The 20,952-nt window shown below is 48.1% G+C and overlaps 1 protein-coding gene across 5 annotated transcripts in view; it reads left to right on the top strand.

Moving 5' to 3' along the window:
• Positions 1 to 20,952, top strand: part of PLEKHG4 (pleckstrin homology and RhoGEF domain containing G4) — an 84,696-nt gene that overhangs the window by 1,738 nt on the left and 62,006 nt on the right. For 4 of the 5 annotated variants that reach the window (XM_084215216.1, XM_084215215.1, XM_084215214.1 and 1 more), the window contains exons 2-3: positions 12,581 to 12,778; positions 18,086 to 20,210. In XM_084215216.1, the coding sequence (XP_084071342.1) occupies positions 12,581 to 12,778; positions 18,086 to 20,210 (2,323 nt within the window). Of the gene's footprint in view, positions 1 to 12,580; positions 12,779 to 18,085; positions 20,211 to 20,952 lie in introns of those variants that run through there. The other variant, XM_084215217.1, reaches the window with a different exon arrangement.

Genomic DNA, 20,952 nt, shown 5'->3' with positions numbered 1-20,952 from the left:
GAAGTTGAAATCAAAGGAGAGCACTGCTTGGGGTTGTGCAGGGTTGGGGCCATCCCTTGCAGTCTCATGGGCTGCATTTTGCCACATGGGCTGGAGCAGTGCTTGTGAAATTCTGCCCTTGGAGGCTGGAGGCAGAGACTGGCTGCTACTACTCTGCTCCTTCAGGTTGGAGGTGTCTTTCTGATTCCCAAGTGCTTCAATGCCCTCCTTGATGTTGTTTTAATGTGTGATGCAAAAGGTGTCTGAAGCAGGGGCCTTTGTGAGGAGCAGTGCAATGACCAGTCTGGGTGGTTGGGCATTCAAGGACTGTGTATCACTGCTGAGGAGGGATCATGTGCCTCTCAGGGGCTGAGTGCAGCTGGAAGGAATAGGAACCAGAGGCCAAGCTGCACCAGACCCAGCACTGAGTGCTGGCCACATTTTTGGACACCTCTGGTCCATGCCAGGTATCCGTTCTCAATGTTGTTGTAGACCAATCTACATTTGGGAGCTGCATTTCTGTGAGCAACCAAGTTGTGACTGTAGCTCCAAGCTGTTCTGATTACCTTGAGTTTTTTGTGTCCTGGTAAATCAAACAAACCCTGCAGGCAAAAGATTTGGATCTTAGTGAATGTGTGTCAGTCTGCTGGCCTGTAGGAGACCTTCCATGGCCTCCAGCAGCCTGCAGGACTCTTGGAGACTTGGCTCCTGATGGAGGTCTGGCAAGGCACCACTGCTGGCTGCCCTGCTGTGTGAGGCAGGTGATTCATTTTCATGGGGTTTCAGTGTTAGAGCTGATGTGTGTGTATGGGCACATAAGGTTGTGGCAGCTGGGAGACACCCAAAGCTCCAAATGGGTGAGACAGCTTGGGCTAAAGTAGCCCAGTTCCACTAGAAGTGACTTCTGGAGCTGTGGAAACTCCATGGTGAGAGCAGTGCAGGAGTCTGCCTGGGCTCTGTCTACCTTGCTCACCCATCACGGCCTTTGTGACTTGGAATTTATCTTCATTCCCTGGTATTCCCAGGATTCACCATTCCTGGTGCTTCCTCAGAGAAGTTCTGGTGGCACCTCTATGCTGGTAGAAGAGAGGATGGGTTTCAGCAAAAAATAGGGTCTTTCTTCCTCCAGTTATGTCTTCTCCCAGGGTGGGAAGGAAGTGAGTCTGGGAATCACAAAGAGCTTTAAGCATTGGGGATCTTCTTTCTTTATTTCTGTGCCAAAACCATGAGCAAGATGTTGGAACACAGACAAAGTCCAGAGACATAATCCTGAGCACATGGAAGCAGTTTGAAAGCACCTCCTCTGGGGTAACAAGGTTGACAATTTGCATTTTGCCCAGCTTATTTTCAAAAGCCCTGGGCAGGTGAACATGCTGTTCATTGTAACAATAAAAATAATGGCTGAATGCAGGTGACAGCCCAGCTGCATCCAGGTATCTCCCTGTAGAAATTGCCAAATGTATTCTAGTACCACATGGGAATGGAAGAGGGATGCTTACAGTGAGACAATGCAGGTATCCAGAGAGGACTCTGTGCTGAGTGTCAGCACTGTTTTTCTGAAAACCTGCATCCTGTAGCATAGCCCCTTCTGGCAGTGCTGCTGGCCACCTGCCCCCATGGGCAGTTGGCTCTGGAAGCATACCTTGCTATAGCAGAAGAGATCATAACATGAGAGCCTTGTCAGCATCTTATGGCTGGTCTCTTCAGACAAGACAGCTAGCATGTCTACTCTAAATTCCAGAGCACTGGCACAGTGCTCAGCTCACAGAGCCTCATTTTCTAGTTGCATCTCAAATGTAACCCTGTCTGCAACCAATCTGTGTAAAATTTTTACCATCCTACAGGTAGTGCACAACCTTAACCTGAGCATTGGTGCTGAGTGGGGGTAGAAGTCGCATCACAGGGGCTACAGGCTCCTTTAGCACTGAGTGTTGAAAAAAATCTCTGTTGAAATAATCAAGGTGTCCCACAGAAACTATAAACTGAACCCACCTGTAGGCACTTGAACCAGAGTGCTTTTTGTTCATGTTCTTGGCTGTTTATGCATGATGGAACCCCCTGTTCTAGTCCTGCACAGCTCAGTGTCACCAAGGTCTGAAAAAGTGAGTAGTAGCACTGGGACCAGATGTGTTGCTGACTAAAGAGGAGTAAAAAGCAAGGAGAGCTTGCCAGGGTGAAGCTGCCCACTTCTGGCCATGGGATGCTCTGTGTTTTTTGCACCACTCATAGACATGCCCTTGCTGATTCTGAAGGTTTGGCCATGCTTATACCTCTCTGCCACACCAAGTGCCTCACCTCTGTTGGCTGGGTTAGTCTTTCATTAAAATATTAACAAAAAATGGGGCCTTTCTTGTGGTAAGTGCTGGTTTCATATGTATCCTATTTTTTGCATCACTGGACACCAAGCTGAAACTTCCAAGATCAAAGCAGCACAGAATGATTCTGAAAATCTTTCTGTCTGCTCAGATTTGCCATCCTGCCATCAGTCTGGGAAGCCCAGGATGAACCCTTGCTTCAGCTGGTGCAACAGCCATTGATTTGAATGGAATCAAATGACTCAGCTGAAGAGAAGACTTGCATGTGTTCCTCCTGGACACTGGTGGATGGGGTAAAGGGAGTCTCCATGGGGCCTTATGGTCCCCTGCAACGGGGCACGCTGCTGTGGCTGGATTGTGGTTTGCATGCTGCAGAGAAGGAAAACTGCTGGAGTTCTGATGACCTTAGCTAGGTGTCCACCTTGAGCTTTGCAGCATGTGTTAGGTGTGGCAGAGGCTTCCTGAGCAGGTTCCTTCAGGAGGATACCTTCCCTGAGGCTGCCTGTCAAGTCTCAGTGCCTCCCAACAAAACCCCAGCATTGCTGAGCCTCCAACATGGCTAAAGGATGTGGGTTATAGTCTGTCTGTTGTCATCTTGCTGAATACATTTACCTTTTGAACAAGGTCCCTCTCATATGCTCAGGAGGCTGGTATGCAGGCCCGTTAATGGATCAAGGGGAAAAATGCCTGTGGATGTATTCTCCTTTGTGTTTGGGCTTATAGCCACCCACGTTTTGGCATACATCCCTTCTGTGCACAAAGATCTTTTAGAAATTGCTAGTTAAATCTCCACCCTCCTTTGATATGTATGGAAATAATGGGACACGTGAGACTGTTTTCTGTTTGAAAAAAAAAAAAATTTTAAAGGGAGTAGCTTTAAAAGCCTGTGTTCACCCCTTTCTAACTCGGGAGTTTAATGAAAGAAATGCCCTGAATTTATGACTGATTTACTTAGCTTTCCGGGAGGCATGCATTTAGTGCTGTATCCAAATACAGGGGAAATGTTTTCATCTGAATCTGTCCCAGTTTGCTGCTTAGGGGCAGGAGGGGAACTTGAGCACACGTGTCTGTTCTCCAGTGAACTCAGTCTTGGAACAAATCTTGGTCCCCCTGACCAGGAACATTTCTCCCTTCTTCAGCACAGACTGATGCTCCTTGGAATGGCCCATGGATGAGCTGGCATAACCGTGGACATCTCTGAGCTGCCTGCTCTGTCCTTCTGGCTCATCCTCCCTCACGCCCTCTTCTTAAGAGGCATCTGATGACTGCTGCTGGGTGCTTTCTCCTATCAATGGTGTGCAGAGATGTGCTCCTCCAAGGTCTACACTTACTGTGTTCTCATGTGCTCAGCCATCCCCTCCTGGAATTGCAGCTCTGCTTCAGAGCAGTTTCTGTCCCCCTCTGACATAGCAGGACTCGTATTTCATGAGCACATGGTAACACAGTGTGTTTAAGGCCAAAAGGAACTATGGCTCATCTGTTACAGGATATTGGGACTGTAGAGTGTCACCTAGTTTCCCTATGGAGTCTGGGAGCTCTTTAACTGAAAGAGGATAATTTTTCTGTGGCATTCACCCTCAGTTTTGGAGGTTGCAAGACATGGAGAATCCACCAGTCCCCATGGGAGTCTGTCTAGCAGCTCATGCACCTTGCAAAAGGAAGGGGTGAGATCTGAACATGAGTCCAGAATGTGTGCAACACTGGCACAGAACTAATATTCTAAGTACTGACCCCATGAAGATCGTTTTTGGCACTCATCAGCTGGCCTGATGAAGGATTATCATTTTCTTTTTGAGCACAGGCGGCTGCCCATCTGTTCTAAGATGCCCCCAGATGGGTGTCTGAACACAAGGGGTTGGCTATGGCCTAATGCCTCTGACTAAAAGGTGTTAAAATGAGCTGACCTGTTTGGTGAAGAATTTACTTAGGGTATTTTATAGCTGTCTGGTATAAAGAAATCTTTCCTCTGCCTGGAGTGCCCTGTTAGTTAGTACCCATTAGGCAGAAATAAGAAGGGGCACAACATGCTGCTGCTTGGGTTGGTTTGCCAGATGGATGCCAATGCCTGAAGTTGAGAGCGGAGTAAATCCTATCACTAATAATGGGGTGCATGAGCTCAAGCAATTTCTTTTGTTCCATAGCAGAGAAAAAGGTTTTTAGTGCATTTGTAGACTGAGCCCTATAAAGAATGGGAGTTGGCTGCAATGTCTCAGGACTTGTATAGAAGTAGCCTGTGAAATTCTTGGCTCTGACTGTGATATCTAACAGGATTTAGCAAGCCTTGTCTGGGCCTGTTGTAGGAACACGACACTTGGAATGTGGAGGTCCCTGGCCGGACTGTGGCACACAGTGCCATGGGCAGAGTGTTGGTGCCCAAGGCAGGGCAGCCTGAGCAGGCTGGCAGCAGGAGGGAAGAGGAGAGCTCCAGGTGGTCTCAAGGAGGTGGAAAGGTGCACATGGCTAACAATGGGCAGTGAAACCATGGCTGCCAACCACTCACGCTCTTCCAGCATGAGTCTGTTGCTGGGAAGGTTGTTCTAAAAGTACCCAAAGCTTTGCAGCACACAGAGTACAACCTGTTTAATTAATTGCATTGTTAGAGCTATGCCAGTGATATTTTAAAAAAAAAAAAAAATCTGTGCTTAGACAGTTATTTCAGATTAAGGACTTAATCCCTTGATTAAACTAAACCAAAATAAGCTGTTGTCCAGCTGTAGGATGGTGTTTTATACACAGCTCTCTCATCCACTTGCAGGCCCTTGTTTCAGTTGGAAGATGTCTGTTTAAGGACAGGGCTTTGATCTGTTCACTCAGCTGCCCTTTAAACACCTATATCATCTCCTTGATCTATTTCTGATAGAAAGTAACTGGTCTTTGAGACCAGGGCTCATTTGTTGCTACGGATAAAAGACCTATCTCCTGCTCAGTACATTGAGAACTAGTTAGGGAGAGAGACATGCCCCTGTGAGGAAATGCTTCATTTCCCAGTTCTTCCCCACTCTGACTAAAAGACAACTTTCTTGGATTGTGGGTCACCCCCACTTTGGCCTCTTTAATCTTCAGCAGTTGTCAGCAGCTCTTCTGATGTGCTGGATGTTGCACAGACAAAGGAGAAAGTTACAATCTCCTCTCCAGAAAAGCTGGAGTACAAAACCCTGAAGGGTAGAGAGAAGTAAGGTGAATTAGGGGGAAGGTGCTGTATTAGACCCAAGTAAACAGGGGTCTTGGGCTGGGGAGCAGGCTCAGGTGACCAGTCCTGTTGCCATATGATAATGCCTGTGTTAGACCACCTGCAGCGTGGTGCAGAGCCAGGGATGTACTTGAACCAGGCTGCCTCTGCTGCCTGCTATTCCCTGCCTTTTGCTCCAACACAAGGACAGCATTGGTGTAGTTGTGCACTCTAAAGCTTGAAGCTCACAGGAGGTCATGCTTCACTTTCAAAGGAATCTGGGGTGTCCCCCCTTGAGTGAAAACAAACCAAGCCTGAGCTTGGAGAGATCACCCAGCTTTGGGCCTTTCCCCAGCTGCGCACGCCCGGACCTACAGCATGCGCAGAACAGGGACCTCGGAGCTGAAAAGCAAATACATCATTTTCCCCTTTGTTTAATTAAATGAGAGATCATGAGTTAATCGCTTCCAAGCGCTTGTTTTCCTGCAGTGCCTGGAATGATAATCCTGTGTGCTGCCCAGTAGGAGCTGCTTTGGCTGCCGCAGCCGCGTCAACACGGAGTAGGGCTGGGAGAACAGAGGGAGGCATCTGGAAATGATTCTCTGAGCTCCGTCTGCAGAGCACCACTCCCTGAAAAGCTGTAGGAGCTGGTTTATCCACAGGCTATGGAGCAGTCCTGCCTGCCTCAGTGTAGGGGAGCTGAGCCAGGCTACAACCATGCCCTCTGCAAGGGATGCCATGGTGGCATGCAGAAAGCAGCTCGCTTTTGGAGGTAGAGCCCTTCAGCAAAGCTGGCCTGGGTGAGACTGCCTCCTAAGAAACACTTGCCTCCCAAGTGGAACTGGGTGCTGTACTTTTCTCCTTGTAAAGCCTAAAACAATAGCCCAAAGAGCAGGTAGAGCTGTTCCTGGTTATCTCACAGGAAGGTGGTGTAATTACAGGAGTTGGAATGCCTACCTCTATAGCTGCACCTCTTAATAATAATACATTATTTTATCCAGAGGAAGGCAGGGTGCCGAAGGCAGGCGCCCTCTTCTCAGCCTCCCCCTGAGCCTCAGAGCAAGCAACAGAGGGGGGAGCTGGCACTTGCTCTGGGAAGATTTTTCTCTCTTGAACTCATTGCCGCTGTGATTAGAACAGCTCAGGAAATGGGGCTGGGAGGGTTCTCCTCTCTGCAGCAATGGAGTGGGAAATCTCAAATTTTGTCAGAAAAACAAGCCTTCTTTTTAGCCAGAGACCTTTCTGAACACAGAAATGTCTCCTTTATTTAAAGGGAAAGCAGTCTGTCTTTCGGCTCTGTGTCAGAAAGTGGAAAGGCTTCATGGAAAGCCCAGAGGTCTGTTTTTACTGGAAATGAGGTTTCTCACGTCAGCTGAGATCTGAGCAGCCCCAGCCAAGTGGTGCAGCACAGCAGCCTTTGCTGGCAGAGGGACCAGCTAACCCAGCCCTGCTCAGCCCCTGCTGTGAGCTCCTTTTCCCCCAGTCCCAAAGCTGGCTGGGAGCCACGGACAAGAGCTGTGTTGTGCTGCTTGGAGCTCTGCCTCTCCCCAGTTTTGCTATTATTTCTACTTTCCAGTCTGGGGTGTGGGAGGGTTGGGTCATTTCTTCCCCTCACCTTTGCACACTCTGGTCTCTCCTGCCCTGCCTTTGCACTGTGTCTTGGCACCTGGGCAAGAGGGGACAAAGTGGGTGCGTGCAGGACGTGGCCACTCTCCAGGCAGCTGGCAGAAGAACGACAAAGTTGCGGGAGCTCTGGCAAGGTCTCCCTGCTGAGCGGGAGCCCAGACGCTCCATGACTCAGAGCTGGGTGTACCACGGGCACCACTCGCTGTGCTTGCAGCCTTGCTGGGCTCTGCTCCACAGCCCAGCTATGCTCCTTACTCTGCCAAGCCATGGCAAGCTCTGGATTTAACTGGGGTACTTTGGCACATGTAGTTTCATTCTCTGGCAGCTCAAATGAGAGTGTAGGTTTGTGAAAGCAGAGCTGTAGGTTCTTTACCTAAATTCCTGTTGCGGGATGAACCCTCAGCATGTTACATGGGCCAGTCCAGCCTGCTGGAAAGGAGCTGTCTGCCATAAGTCATGGGTTAGTCAAACTGTTAGTCTGGTCTCACCAAAACAATCTTTTTTAGTAGTCTGCAGACAGCATCTGGGCTGTCATCAGGGAAGATTTGTGTCTCTTCATGTTTGCCTTGACCAAGACTCAGTACTTCATAGGCAAAATGAGCAAAGTGCTTGGGTGAGTTGTAGGGAAAATGCTGCCAAGGCTTTGCTGTCTCAGGTGGGTCCAGAAGCATTGCAGGCCTCCCCTGCACTGATTTACATTGTCCTGAGCCAATGTTGCTGTCTCTTGCTTGAAGAGCACAGATATTCTGATACTGTGTGTGAAGTGTGTGTGTAGCCCTGGGGATGACCTCTCTGCTCCCCGGGCAGGCTGATGTTTTGCTCTCCAAACCTGGAGGAGGTTCTCCATGGTTCAGACTTAATTGGTGAGCAGCAGGTCCTGAAGAGGAAGAAGATCAGTCCTGAGTAAGAAAGAAATGTAGAATGACAGGAGTTCCCAGTGGCTGGAGCTGCTATATTGCTCTCCTTATGCCCACAAACGTAGGCAGAAAATTCAATCAGTGCACCTAGAAAAGCCTAAGAAGCTCCTGGGTACTCCAGATGCCTGGTGACAGGCTCCTCTTCCAACCTGCAGTGTCTGCTGCACCAGGAGAAGTTAGATACATCCCCTAAGCAGGTTTGCAACAGTTTCTGGGCTCCTCTTCTGCCTGGGCACTCATAGCTTCATTTCTGATTGACTCCTGGTTCTTGCTGCAGTTTGTGATGGAGTGGAGCTCCAAGGGCTGAGCAGCAGAGCTTTGCAACAACAGTCTTTATTGCTCTATTTGTCACAGCATCCGTGGCTCCTGTGATTTGCAGGGGAAAGAGGGCAGCCCACCCACCCACAGTTCAGATCGAAGCCCTCTGCCAGTTGTGAAGTCATCCTGGACTCTCACTGCTCTCCTGGCCTCCTGGGTGGGACCATGCTAGGTCGTTCCTGTCACATGGCTGAGCCCAGCCCATGGAGCCCAGCCCATCCCGTCCCATCCCATCCCTGTGTGGTGCTTTCCTCTTCTGTCCCTGTGCTCCAGCCCCTGCAGCTGGCTCTCAGCTGAGCAGCAGTGAAAGCCAGTTTGGCCGGACATGACCTTAACCTGGGCTTTATTTAGCGCCTTGATTTATAGAGGAGTTATTTTAAAAGCATGTTTCTCTTTTGGGAGGTGTGGTGGAGTGGTGGCAGTGAGCTGGAGTTTATAGGTTCTCCTGTGCTATTGACAAAGAATCATTTGAATCCCAAGACTCCTTTTGCTTGCAGAGATGCTCTCTGGCTTGCTTGGAAAGTGCTCCTGTTGGTGTTTGTGCCCAGTGGCTGAAAAAGGAGCACATGTCCAGGACCTTTCTTGTGAGAGGGATGTGGCAACAGTGTTGAAAGCAGGGAAGTTTGAAATGTGCAGTCCCTGAAGGAGGCTGGTTTTTCTCAGCAGGCTCCTGTGCCAGGCTGTGCCAGCTCTTTGGGACCACTGTGGTCTGGTTGCAGTGGAAATGTGCTGGGGCAGGAGTGCCCCCCTCCATGGATTCTTTTAGGTTTAGCTTGTTCTCCTTCTCTCCAGGTGCTGTTCACTTATTCCACCTCACAAAAGTTTCTCCTTGTGCCTGCTGGGGGTTACATTGCCTGTCTGAGATAAGGGATGGAACCTTTGAACAACAATTGACATGAGATTGTGGAGTCTACTTCTCTGGAGATATTCAAAAGCTGCCTGAAGTAACATGCTCTAGGGGACCCTGCAGGGGTCTAGGGGGCTCCTGGTATGGTCTGGGGCACTCTGGAGCAGCGAAGTTGGACTAGATGACCTCCAGTGGTCCCTTCATTACTCATTCTATGATTCCATGATGTAGGTGAGATAGGCTCTTGACTTCAGGTTTATCGGCCTCAGGACCACAGGGCCCTATCCCTCTCTCTGGTTTGTATGAGTTCCCTGTCTCCTGCAAACCCTGTCTCCTCCATGTGCATGGCAGCAGGCCCTGCCAGCGGGCTGGATGTGTGAGGCTGCCCATCTGTGCTCTGGCATTCCACAGCAGGACCATGAGGCCTCTTGTAGTCCTGGCTGAGGTGCTTTCCTCCAGCCCCTCTGCAGTATGAGAAGTTCATTAGTGCAAATAAGTAGACTCATCCCTAGGACTGTGACCTGGATGAATAAGTCCCCTACTGAAGGAGAATCTGTTGCTGTTGCAGGCTCCAAGCTCTGCCATGTTCTACCCTCTGCATTTTCAAGGTGGCTTCTGAGGCACTGCCATGTTTCACCCTCCTTCCAGGCAGGAGCTATCCCTGGGTGACCATCCTGGGTGGGAGCACTGAAGAGCAGCGTCACCTCCACATTCATCTGTGGCACACGGAGGCTGCTGTGCTCTGTAGCCTTGTTCCGTACCTTGTTCAGTACCCTCCCAAGGATGCTGGTGCTACAATCCAATGCAGCACAGTAGGATGTGGGAATCTCCTTCCTGTTTGGGGCTTTTCCTGCAGAATTAGCAGAGATTGGTGCAAACACCTCTTTCTACCAAAAGGTAGTGGTTGAAACCTTCTCTCTATCCCTTAGAAATCTACACTGCTATCATGGCTTTGTGGTATAATCTAGCCAGAGGGAGATAAAGCCTCTGCTCAGGAGTGCAGTTAGCACTGCACTCTGCAATGGCTACAGGCTATGGTTATTTTGTATTTTACTAAAGAAAGGATAAGGTACAACCTGGTTTATTTTAACCATATAAAGGATTTTTGATTTGGTGCCAATGTTAATAATTGTTTTGTGAAGTCTAAGGCAGGAGGAATGGTGTGAGAACCTTAGAGCGATGCACTGACTCATGTGCAAATATTTTGACTTCTTTGTTTTATTTGCAACAGTGAGCTTAACAAATTTATTTTGGGGAGGGATTGATATCTGAAAGAATTTTTGCTCAAGCAGGGCATGGGTACAGAAGATGGTGCAGAACAAACCCCAGCTGGTTTTGACTGATGTTTTGAACTTGTGGGCTGTGGAGGGTCAGAGGGAGAGTGTTGTCAAATGCTGCCAGCAGCAATGCTACTGTGAGAGTGCCCAAGAAGGTGACCGGTGGGGTGGGAGAGCACCTGTGTGAAGGCCAGTTTTATCTGACAAGGTCACAGGCACTTGCTGGGACAGGCTGGTATTATCAACAGAAGTTATTATTTTTCTGAGTGGAAAGTAAATTGTTTAAAACAGCCCTCTCCTCCTATTTAGAATTAGGGTTAAATGCTCATCCCCTAGAATTCAGCACTTGGGAGTGTGCACATAGGGCTCTTGCTTTTGGAATTCTTGTTTTAAGAATACTGGATTAAGTATTCCAGCTCGGGATAATCTATTATTCTATCTGTGTGAAAAATAGCTCCTTAGCCTCTGTTTATCTAGTTGCATTGGCCTTGAGTATTGCAGGAGGCAGCTGGTCTCTCAGAAAAGGTATGGGCACTTTAGGAGCCTGCTGCCATCCATCTAGCCTTGCTTATGCTGACATCAGGAGAAAGAGCAGAAAAGGTAAGGAAGCAGTACTGTCCCACAGGCAGCGTGTGGTTTGCCTGTCACCATAGTTCTGCCAGCTCATTGCAGGCAGGGATTGTGGAGGCATCACCTGGGTGTCCTCACCTCTCCTGTGCAGTCCCACAGGCTGTCCTACAAGGTGGTTTTGCACCAGAGCAGGGAGTTTATGTTGTGCTTAAACACCCAACCCTCTAAAGGAGGAACTTTGAGATTAGTAAGCTGCGAGAGATGGGAAGGCTTCTGTGAGGAGCATCATTTCTGCTGGGCTGCAGGTCAGTTCAGGCTTGCTCTGAGACTGTTGAACTTTCTCAGGCTGATGGAGACATCTTCATAGATGTGCTGCAATGGATGGAAGCAGTGAAACCATTTGTTTCTTCCTGATCCTCTTGTTCTACTGTTTCCCGGTTGTGGCACTGCTTTGTTTAACTTTCTCTCCCAATCTTGCTGTGGGACTGAAGTGTATTTTCAGGCATGTTCATGTAGTTGTTCCTGTTCTACAGGAGGCTGTAGAGCTTCTGTGTAAGCAGCTGAAGTGCTTTTCTTGTCTCTAGTGAAAGGAGGTGGATTTGGATCAGATGAGGATCTGGCCAGACACCTGAGTAAACTTTCATTTGGTTTTCAAGCAAAACTTACTCCCACTGGCTGTAAGCTAGCCCAAGGGATCCCCTCTAAAATAGAAAAGAAAGGAGCGATCCTGATCCTCTCTCCAGATATGTACAGCTTTATATTTTTTTTTAATTGTTACTTTTTGGCAAGCTCTCTTGATTTACACCCATGCAATAACTCAGAATTTGGCCTCCAGCACTGGAATTGGTCCTGACACTATGGGCAGGCTCTGGCTGGCAGGTTCTCCCAAATGAAGGTGGATGCAGGCAAGCCATTGCCTCTGATCCCCCTGAACAGGCGTCCTAGGTATCAACGAGTGTGCTCAGGGACCACAGACAGCCCTGCTCACACGCATTGTGTGAATCCTTGTGTGAGGCATCTCACGCTGCAGAAAACTCCTGGCTCCTGCAGTACAGCCTTTCATGAGAGGCAAACAGCTTTGAATAACAAGGAGTCACTCTGGTGAATGGCTTTCCACAGAACCAAACAGCTCTGGCACCTTATCCTGTGCTGGGACTCTAGAGCACAGGAGCCTGAGGAGCTTCAGCCCACTGCAAGTGCCCTTAGCCCACCGAGGAGTGCGCCCACACCACGGGGCTGGTGATGCCCACCCCACGGCTGTCTCGCTCGCACGCGCTCACGTGCTGCGGTGTGGTCTAACAGCCGCCCCACCCCGCGCAGGCAGCAGAAGGACTTGCTGCGTAAGCAAAGCTGGCAATTCTGCGTGCAGCGCTCTGTGAGCACTCCACTCCTGGTTTGGGAGAGCTTTTTGTGTTTACCTGCGATCGCTAGTGCCAAAGGAAGCCAGAAAGGACAGCACTTGGCTCCTTTGATCTTCGTTCCTCCTGCGTTTGGAGATGGCCGCGCTCCTGGGCGTCGGGCAGATCGTGCCCCGGTGCCACTAACGCTTTCTCTCTCGGCAGGACTCGGAATCACTGGACGGCTGCATTCAGAGCACGTTATCAGCACTCTACCCTCCATTTGAGGCTACCGCAGCCACTGTTCTGTGCCAAGTTTTTGATGTGGTGGAGAAGACGTACCGTGGGGATGGACTGCACTACCTCATAGACTTCCTGATTCCAGCCAAGCACATCCTGCAGTGCATTCAGCAGGATGCCTGTGTGAGTACATCATGCTCTCTAAACCTGTGAAGGCTTTCTTGGAGCGTTTTCTTTCTGCTCTTGTATGCAAAACGGCTGGCAAAAAGCGCTTGAGTATGTATGGCAGTCTAGGTGGGAGGGCAGCAGACAATTAGGAAATAGTTGAGAAATTGTTGTTGAAGCTTAACCCTTCAGAGATCAGCGATCAGGTGTGGAGCAGTGCTCTCCCTTTCCGTAATCAGGAACACCAAGGGCTTAAGGGATTCACAGGAAGGGGTTTAGCGAAGTGTTTGCTAGATGTGTCTGACCAGGGTGGCCTCTGACCCCAGCTGCTCCTTGGCCCTGTGGATGAAGCTGTCGGGCTCCCGCCACTGGCACAATGACGTGCAGGGTGAAATGCTTCCAGTCGGTGTTTTTCCAAAACTCCAGCTCCCCTTTGATGGTTGCTGGAATGGTCACAAGGCTCAGTAGCCCCGAGGAGTCACGTTACATTTACTGCCAGAACGAGTCCAAGATTAACGTGCTCTACTGTTGGGAGTCTAAAATGTTAGAAACGATGAGTCAAACACCTCCATCACAAAACTTGGCTCGAAGTCTGCAAGATGAAAAAAACCCAACCAGCCCAAACAACCTAAAATGTGGGTTTGTTCTAACTTTTTTGTTTCTGAATGCATAGGGGTTGTGTGGCCGGGCCTTCAATTCAAGTCCTCATGGTAGAGGGCAAGTAATTTCTAGGAGGAGGAAAAATATGGAATAGAGGCTGGAATAGTCATTTACTCATTTGTTTCAAGGACATGAAATACTGGGGGGACAGACCCATCACATAGGATGGATCCATGTGAGCTAGGCATCTTGAAAGTGTGTTTTGGTGCAGTTTGGTGCAGTTTGTCACCCTGTATTGTCACCAGACTCCCAGCTTGGTGCCAGCCGTCTTTGTGAGTCGAGGAGGATCCAAGGTGGTGCACGACCTTGCTGCTCTCTCCCATCCTGCACACTGGAATAGTTGTTATTCCATCAGTGTCTGTAATTGGAGCTCCTAATTCTATGGTGCATAGTGTGTTTTTCCCCTTTAAAGAAACAAAAGGCTTTTCGTTTGTACAAACTGGTAATTATTTCAAGATGTTTCACGGCTTTCCCCAAAACACCGCCCTCGCTGAAGGAGCCAAGGTAGCAATTTCCCCACTTCTCGAGATTCCGGCAGCTTCCGAGCGGCCAGCGGTGCCTTGGGCAGGTGAGGCGGGGAAGGGGACGGAAGGGAAGCAGCAGTGAGCTGGGCGCACGGTGCTGCCATCGCGGAGGGCAGACGCTGGGGCCGGGGGCCGAGGAAGGCACGGCAAAGGCCGCGCAACCACCGCGGCCCCCGCTGCCCTCGGGGCGCGGCGGGGGAACGCGGGCGTGGCGGCAGGGCGGGCCTCGGCCGCCCGGCAGCCAATGGGAGGACAGCGGGCGATGGAGCAGCCAATAGCAGCGCGGGGCCGCCTTGACGGGCACGGTGGCTTCGGTGGCTGTTGGAGGGCCGTTGGAACACGAGGCGCTGCTGTGCTCGGCCGTGAGGAGGGAGAGGTGTGAGGGCAGTGGGTGCTGGGTGTCCTGAGGAGGGAGAGGTGTGAGGGCAGTGGGTGCTGGGTGTCCTGAGGAGGGAGAGGTGTGAGGGCAAACGGTGCTGGGTGTCCTGAGGAGGGAGAGATGTGAGGGCAGTGGGTGCTGGGCATCCGGAAGAGGGAGAGGTGTGAGGGCAGTGGGTGCTGGGTGTCCTGAGGAGGGAAGGGTGTGAGGGCAGTGGGTGCTGGGCATCCGGAAGAGGGAGAGGTGTGAGGGCAGGTGGAGCTCAGGGTCCTGATGAGGGAAGTGTGAGGCAAGTGGCACCAGAGAATCCCAGGATGCTCGTGGCCCACCCAGCTGACCAACAAGATGTGGGGTGGGTTGGGTAGCTACCTTTAGGGAGGGCTGCACAAGGCTTAGCGTTAGGTATTGAGGGCTTTTGGTGAGGTGTGAAATGTCTGGGAGAGTGGTCAACAAGATCTTTTCTTTCTTGGTTGTGACCCTTTCAGGCCGTGACTCATGATTTTTTTTTACTTCCAGAGTGATAGTACAGGGAGATCAAGGGAAGTTCTAGGTACCTTGTACCCTCTTTAGAATTGGGCTCAGACTATTCCATATTTTATTTAAAGATCTGCTTTTTGATCTTTTAAATTTATTATTTCTTATTTATGAAATTTATTTAATTTGCTGTACTCTCTTTTTCCCCAAACCTCCACTGTATGCCTCTTCATCTTTACAATCTGAAATCACAGGGGACTGTTTCTTACTAATTGCTTTTTGAAAGTCTTGCCTACCTTTTAGAGAGTCTAAACCAAAGCAATACTTCCTCCTTAGTTTGTAGTTCATCTGCTCCGTGTGAGCGTTTCCTAAACACACTAGAGGGAAAAGAATTAACTCATGTCTGAATGACTGCTGTAGAAAGTCTTGAGAGCGCTGGATCTTTTGTCAGCCTCTGCACTGACAAAAGTGTAAATGGCTTCATGAAGTATTAGACGAGTTCATGGGCTTCAGCTGGGTGTACTAAAATAATCAGCCTGTGTGTGATTCCTCAGGGACTGGAAGGGTGTTCCAAGGAGGTCTGTCTCTGCTTAGCACAAAGTTAAAAACCAAATTTTGCACCTGGCTTTGAGATGATGTCCTGAGCTAAATGGTCTGTTCCAGCTTAACCATCCCTATAGCTTTAGAAGAGTCCACCTTTGTGCTGTTTTTGTCATTGGTGCCCAGCTCTTTCTTTAGAGGCAGCTTTATTCCTGGCTGCAGCCACTGGGTGTAGAGGGTGTTCCTGGCACTCCTCTGGTGGGCCTGGTTTGGCTCTGTAGTGTTTGGACACGAGAAAAGCAAATCCTTGAGCCTCGAGATGAGATGTTAAAGGTACTGTAATAAGCCTCTTCACACAATCTTCCATTTGGAGGCACATTTTGGAGTGGGAGCAGCATGAGGATGCTCCACTTCTAAAGCTCTGTAATGTTTAGGCTATTGTGGGACTTGCATTCCTGTTTTGGATGTTACTCTGACTCCTGATGCAGTTTAGGTTGTGGCTTTGTAGGGCTTTTCAGGAACTTCAGTGCATTCTGCATTTTGGTTTTGGTGATTTTATTGCTGAGTTTTCTCCTTATGAGTCAGTAGGCAGACAAGTAAGCATCTAAGCAGTGAGGCTGTTTTTGAATTTCCTAAGGTATGAGTGACCCTCCAGTGGGTTACACTGCATCCAAATTTTAACAGAATCTCCATGTGAAGTATGTACTGATAGAATTCAGTTTTATGTTTATGCTGCTGCTGATTGTGTCTTTCACTTTTCAGTCCTACAAACTATAATAGTTTGGGAACTGATCTTCATCTGCCTCTTCTTCCCCTGAAAACTAAAGTAAGGTTTCTTTTTGTAGTGATACAGTGTGTAAGTACATCAGTAGGGCAGTAGCAGTAAGTGAACAGAAGTAAAACTACTGAACTTGACTATTTTGAAGAAATAGGACTGGCAGGTCTCCATCGTGGAATATGGAAGAAGTTACCATATAATGCTGAATGTCTGCTAGCAGGGATTTTATTGAATCTGTTAAGTCAGGGCTAGTAACAAAATACAGAGAACAAGCTGAGCCTACAACATTGTGCACTGAGCAAGGACTGAATTAACTGACCCATGAAAAACTGAATAACGTTTTCATGTGGTTTGCTCCATGGCAGGTAGTGTCACACCAGCCTTTTTAATAAACCAGCTCTCTCTAGAGAGATAAGTTTCATTGTTTAATCTCTGCCATAAAGGATTTATTATGGAGTCATATGGAAGGTTAATTACTGTGTCAAAGGGATTGAGGTTTATGCAAGAATTGCAAGATGGCTACAAACTGGTGAAAGGGAGGGAGGATGTTTGTACTAGGGGGAAAATGGAGTTGGAGGCAGGAGTGGTGAAACACACAGTGCTTCTCATCCATGACCTTGGCATAAAAAGTAAGAGTATGTATGGCATGTTTGTGGTGAAACCAGCCTTGGACACAAAAGCAATAACCTGGAAGAGGAGGGTGATAAATGCATTGCACAAGATGAGCTCTGAAAATTTGTACTTAAATTTTGTAATGGTAGACTCAGAGGGCGAACGTGCCTCCACAGAGTGGCAGGCAGAACTTCTGTTGTGAACTGGAGTTCATCAGTTTGAAAAGAAAAACCAGTAGGTGACTGGGTTACTCTAGGAGTGTGACTGGAAGAGTGGAATCTTAGCTTTAAGAGATGCTTCTAGCACGTTTGGGAAGTGCTGGTGCCATTACAGGCAGTGTTTTGCAATGTTTTGTACAATGAACAAGTGGTTTTTAAGAAAAAGAAATGGGCATTACAAAGGAGATACTTCAGGTACACTGAGGAGATGATGAAGGTAAAACATGCTAAGGTCATGTGACATGGGTTGATAAGTCTAAGCAATGGAGACACATCCAGAAAATACAGGACTGAGGAGGAGGAATTACTAAATCTGAAGGATGATTTGGGTTTCTAAACCTTTGAGCAAGTTTGCTTCAGGTGCAAGGAGAGTTAGAAATCTGGTGGGGCTGAGGGTAAGGCTTCATGAACATAAGAAAGAAATTGCTGTATGCCAGTACCTGTTGTTCCAAGGTATGTGAGCATCCAGGAAGTTCCTTTCTGTTCTCTGGTTTCTCTGCTGTATGGCAAAATACTTGAATTAATTGAATCCAAAGCCTTGTCATACAGAAAAGATGAAATTATTTGTGGAATTGATGGCTAATGTAATGGCTTAATTTAAATCTTACCCAAACAGAATCAAGTTCAAAGCACTGGACATTATTTTTTGAAGCTGTGATAAAGCTGTAAATAATTGAGTCAAGTCAGTTCAGCCATGAAACTTCAGTTCTTTTACTTGGGTGGGATTTGTCTGAGGCATGGCCTGAGTGCTATGTTTTGGGAGTGAGGAAATTGCTGGTATGTTAAGTGTGGTTCCTCACAGCTTGCTGATGGCACTTGCTGCTTTCTTTCTCTGTGGCTCTGCTGTGCTTTCCTCATTTGCTGCTTCCTATCTCCTGTTTTGTCTTTGCACTGTCCTCTTTTCCTTCACTGGGAGGCTGCAGCCTCCCAGTGTAGCTTGTGCCCACCTGTCCTGCACTGGTGGTTTATGTTGGTAAATTTTCTTATTTCTGCTTTTCAAGAGAAGACCTTAGTGTGGAAAACTTGCCTACATCAATAACCAAAGACCGTAAATTCATCTGTCTTTTTGATCTCTTTTACTGAGAAGCTTGAGCTGAGATCTTTTGCTGGTGCTGAAAACACCTTCTCTTGTCTCCACAGGCTCCGTACTGCGGATTGCTGTTTCGCCATGCAGGCTGGCCCCTGTGTATTCAAGAGAAGATTGTAATCCAGCTAGGTTCCATTGACTGGCAAATCTTGAAGCCTGGTGACTTCTACCTGCAGGTGGTCCCCTCTCAGAAGAAGCCTCCACGAATTGTATTGAAATGTTTGGCAAAAGATAAGCATAATGTAGAAGAAGTGGTGATTCCAGAAGTTTCATATACCTCTATTTTTACTCTGGAATGGTTGAGTACATTCAATGGAGAGCGGATGGGCATAGCACTGGAAAATTGTTTACTAACCACTGATGACAAAATATTTCGTGTCCCCTGGGATAAAGTGGTTAATCCTGAATTTATAAATAAACCAAAAAAAATTGAAAACAATATCATCTCTCCAGAAATAACAGAGGAACGTTCAATTTTGTGCCTCCCCACAGACCGTACTGAGTGCAGTTCACCAGACCTGAGGTCTCAGTATCTACAGGAACTAAGTGCAAATCGTGACAACCCTGTCATTAGCAGCTCAGCTCCACAGTTAAATGAAGCTTTGATCAATGGTGTCTGTAAGAGTCCTGTGACTCAAGAAAACTTGGAGAGCGACCTTGAAGGGGAGTACGTTGAGCTGGCAGAAGTTTCACTGCCCAGATTTGGGCCACAAACTGGATCTTTAACACAGTCGCTGGCATTAAGTTATCTAACTCAGCCCAGGGCACGAGTGAATGAGTCTAAAGGCAAGCACAGGTTTATTGTCATACAAGACAGCACCTACTCCAAGAACTTAATTCAGTCAGCACTTATGCAGAAGGAGCACTGTCAAATGGGCACTCTGAGCACTCCTACAGAAGTTCTCAAAAATGTTACTCCGTTGGAAGGCAACATAGTGATGACGCATGGAGAACTGTCCCCAGAAGGTCAGCTGATACCAGCTGATCCTGGAAGTATGGGGGATAACTTTCCTGTGGCTGAGCCTCCTGCTTGCCGCGCAGAAGATTCATCTGCAGAGCGGGAGACGCACAGTGAGCACTCACTGGATTGGCGATACGCACTGTGCAGCTACACTGATGTGTGTGCTGGAGATGCTGTCAGCTGCAAGGCTCGAGTGCCTGGTACCCCTGGAAATGTGGAGGGAGAAAGTGATGGACCTAGTGAAAATGCTGGTGTTGAAACATTGGAGCAGAGCCCAGAAGTGATTCTAGATGCTACTGCTGCTAATGAGGAAGTGATGCTGGGAGTACACACAGAACCACTGACTGAGGGTCAAAAGGAGGTGACACTGGTGGATGCTTCTTCTGTACCTGTCCTAGGGCCTTTGGGACCATGTTGCACACTAAAGGAAGCTTCTGATGTCTCTTGCCAGGGTGTCAGTGGAAGTGTTGATCCAGTTCAGGTCACTACATTGCCTGAGAATTCAGATGTAGGTGGGGAGAGAGGCTCTCCTTCAGGGAACATGACAGATGTAAGCGCTTGCTGCAGCAATAATGAATCAAATAGCAGTTCTGCATTAAGTCCTCCAGAAGACAGTCAACGAGATGTAGATGAATTTGAGGTGGGAAGAAGGGACAGTCAAGAAGAAGTGAAAGACTCTAAAGAAATGTTGACCGTAAATGAAAATCAGACTAGTCATAGTCACTGTTCTGTGAAAGCTCCAGCGGATGGAACCTTGTCAGATGGTGAAGAGCAAGAGCATAAAAAGGCTAAAGAAGCCATACCACTCAAAACTGCCCAGTCAGCAGAGGAGAATCAGATGGCAGAACAATTAAATAACAGTGACTTGTTGACTCCCCGTGCACGAGAAGACGACTCAAGTCTGTTCAAAACTCAGAGGTCTGGAGGGACATTTGAGGAACTGCAAAGACTGGTGGAAAACCATGGCTGTGAAAGTGAAGAGAACTCTGTGCTGAACCTGGAGCGTGTTGCAATACAGGATTTGCAGGGACAGGTGGAGAACCAGGAAAGTTATTCTTACAGGGAAAGGTTGAACACTACCGCCTCAAAAACACTGGAATCCATTGAAGAGGAATTGGAGGGTGGACCACTGTCCTCAGAACCTGCTGAGGGGCATACAGAGCCGTCCACTCTGCACTCCCAGCCAGAGGCGTTGTTGGGGGCATCACCTCCTAAAGGTACAGCCATTGGGTGTTTGTTGATTGTGTTTGGTAACATGGATTGAAAGCAAAATCCTCAAGAAGTACTGCTTGAATACTACTTATCAGGCAGGATTTTCTAAATACATCTGGGAGTCTTTGGGGTAATAGCACAAAATACTGGGAAGAGATTAAATTGTCATTTTTTTGCGGCATGAAATTAGCTTTCACTTCACAGGTGGGTTTATTGTGGTATTTTGTTTAATAATTCTTTGCAAATTTTACATTGGTATAGAACAAAGTTCCATTGGAAGAAACTTTTAATTTCAGTTAATTTGATTGCTGGTGACCTCCTCCTGCTTACATTCATCATGTGCAGAATGTATGAGGAGAGACTTGTCTAACTGTACAAGTCTTTCCTAGTTGAAAACTGGCTTTAGGAAGATGGCTGTGGCAAGAGGAAGCAGCAGTGGATGCCACAGTAAAATACTAGTTGTGTAACGTGACCTGAAGATCAACAAATGTAAGTGCTGATAACTGATTCAGGCAACAAACTGCAGAACTGAGGGATTCCCCCCTCCTCCCTGCCTTCCCCTCCGGCATGCTTTCTTCAGCTCGATTGTGTTTCAAGTAGGAGCTGTTTAACTTGAATGGGAGAGCACAGAAATTAAGCATCTAACTTCAGCTCAGATGGAATGTTCAAGCAGGTATTACCCAGATTTCTTGACGCTTGGGTTCCTGAGCTGGAGCTGTGCTTCTTCAGGAGGAATTGAGAGGGCAA

This window comes from Fringilla coelebs (genome assembly GCF_963513975.1).
Source record: "Fringilla coelebs genome assembly, chromosome: 14".
NCBI classification, from domain to species: Eukaryota; Metazoa; Chordata; class Aves; order Passeriformes; family Fringillidae; genus Fringilla; species Fringilla coelebs.
This window is presented reverse-complemented; position numbering and strand designations above follow the sequence as displayed.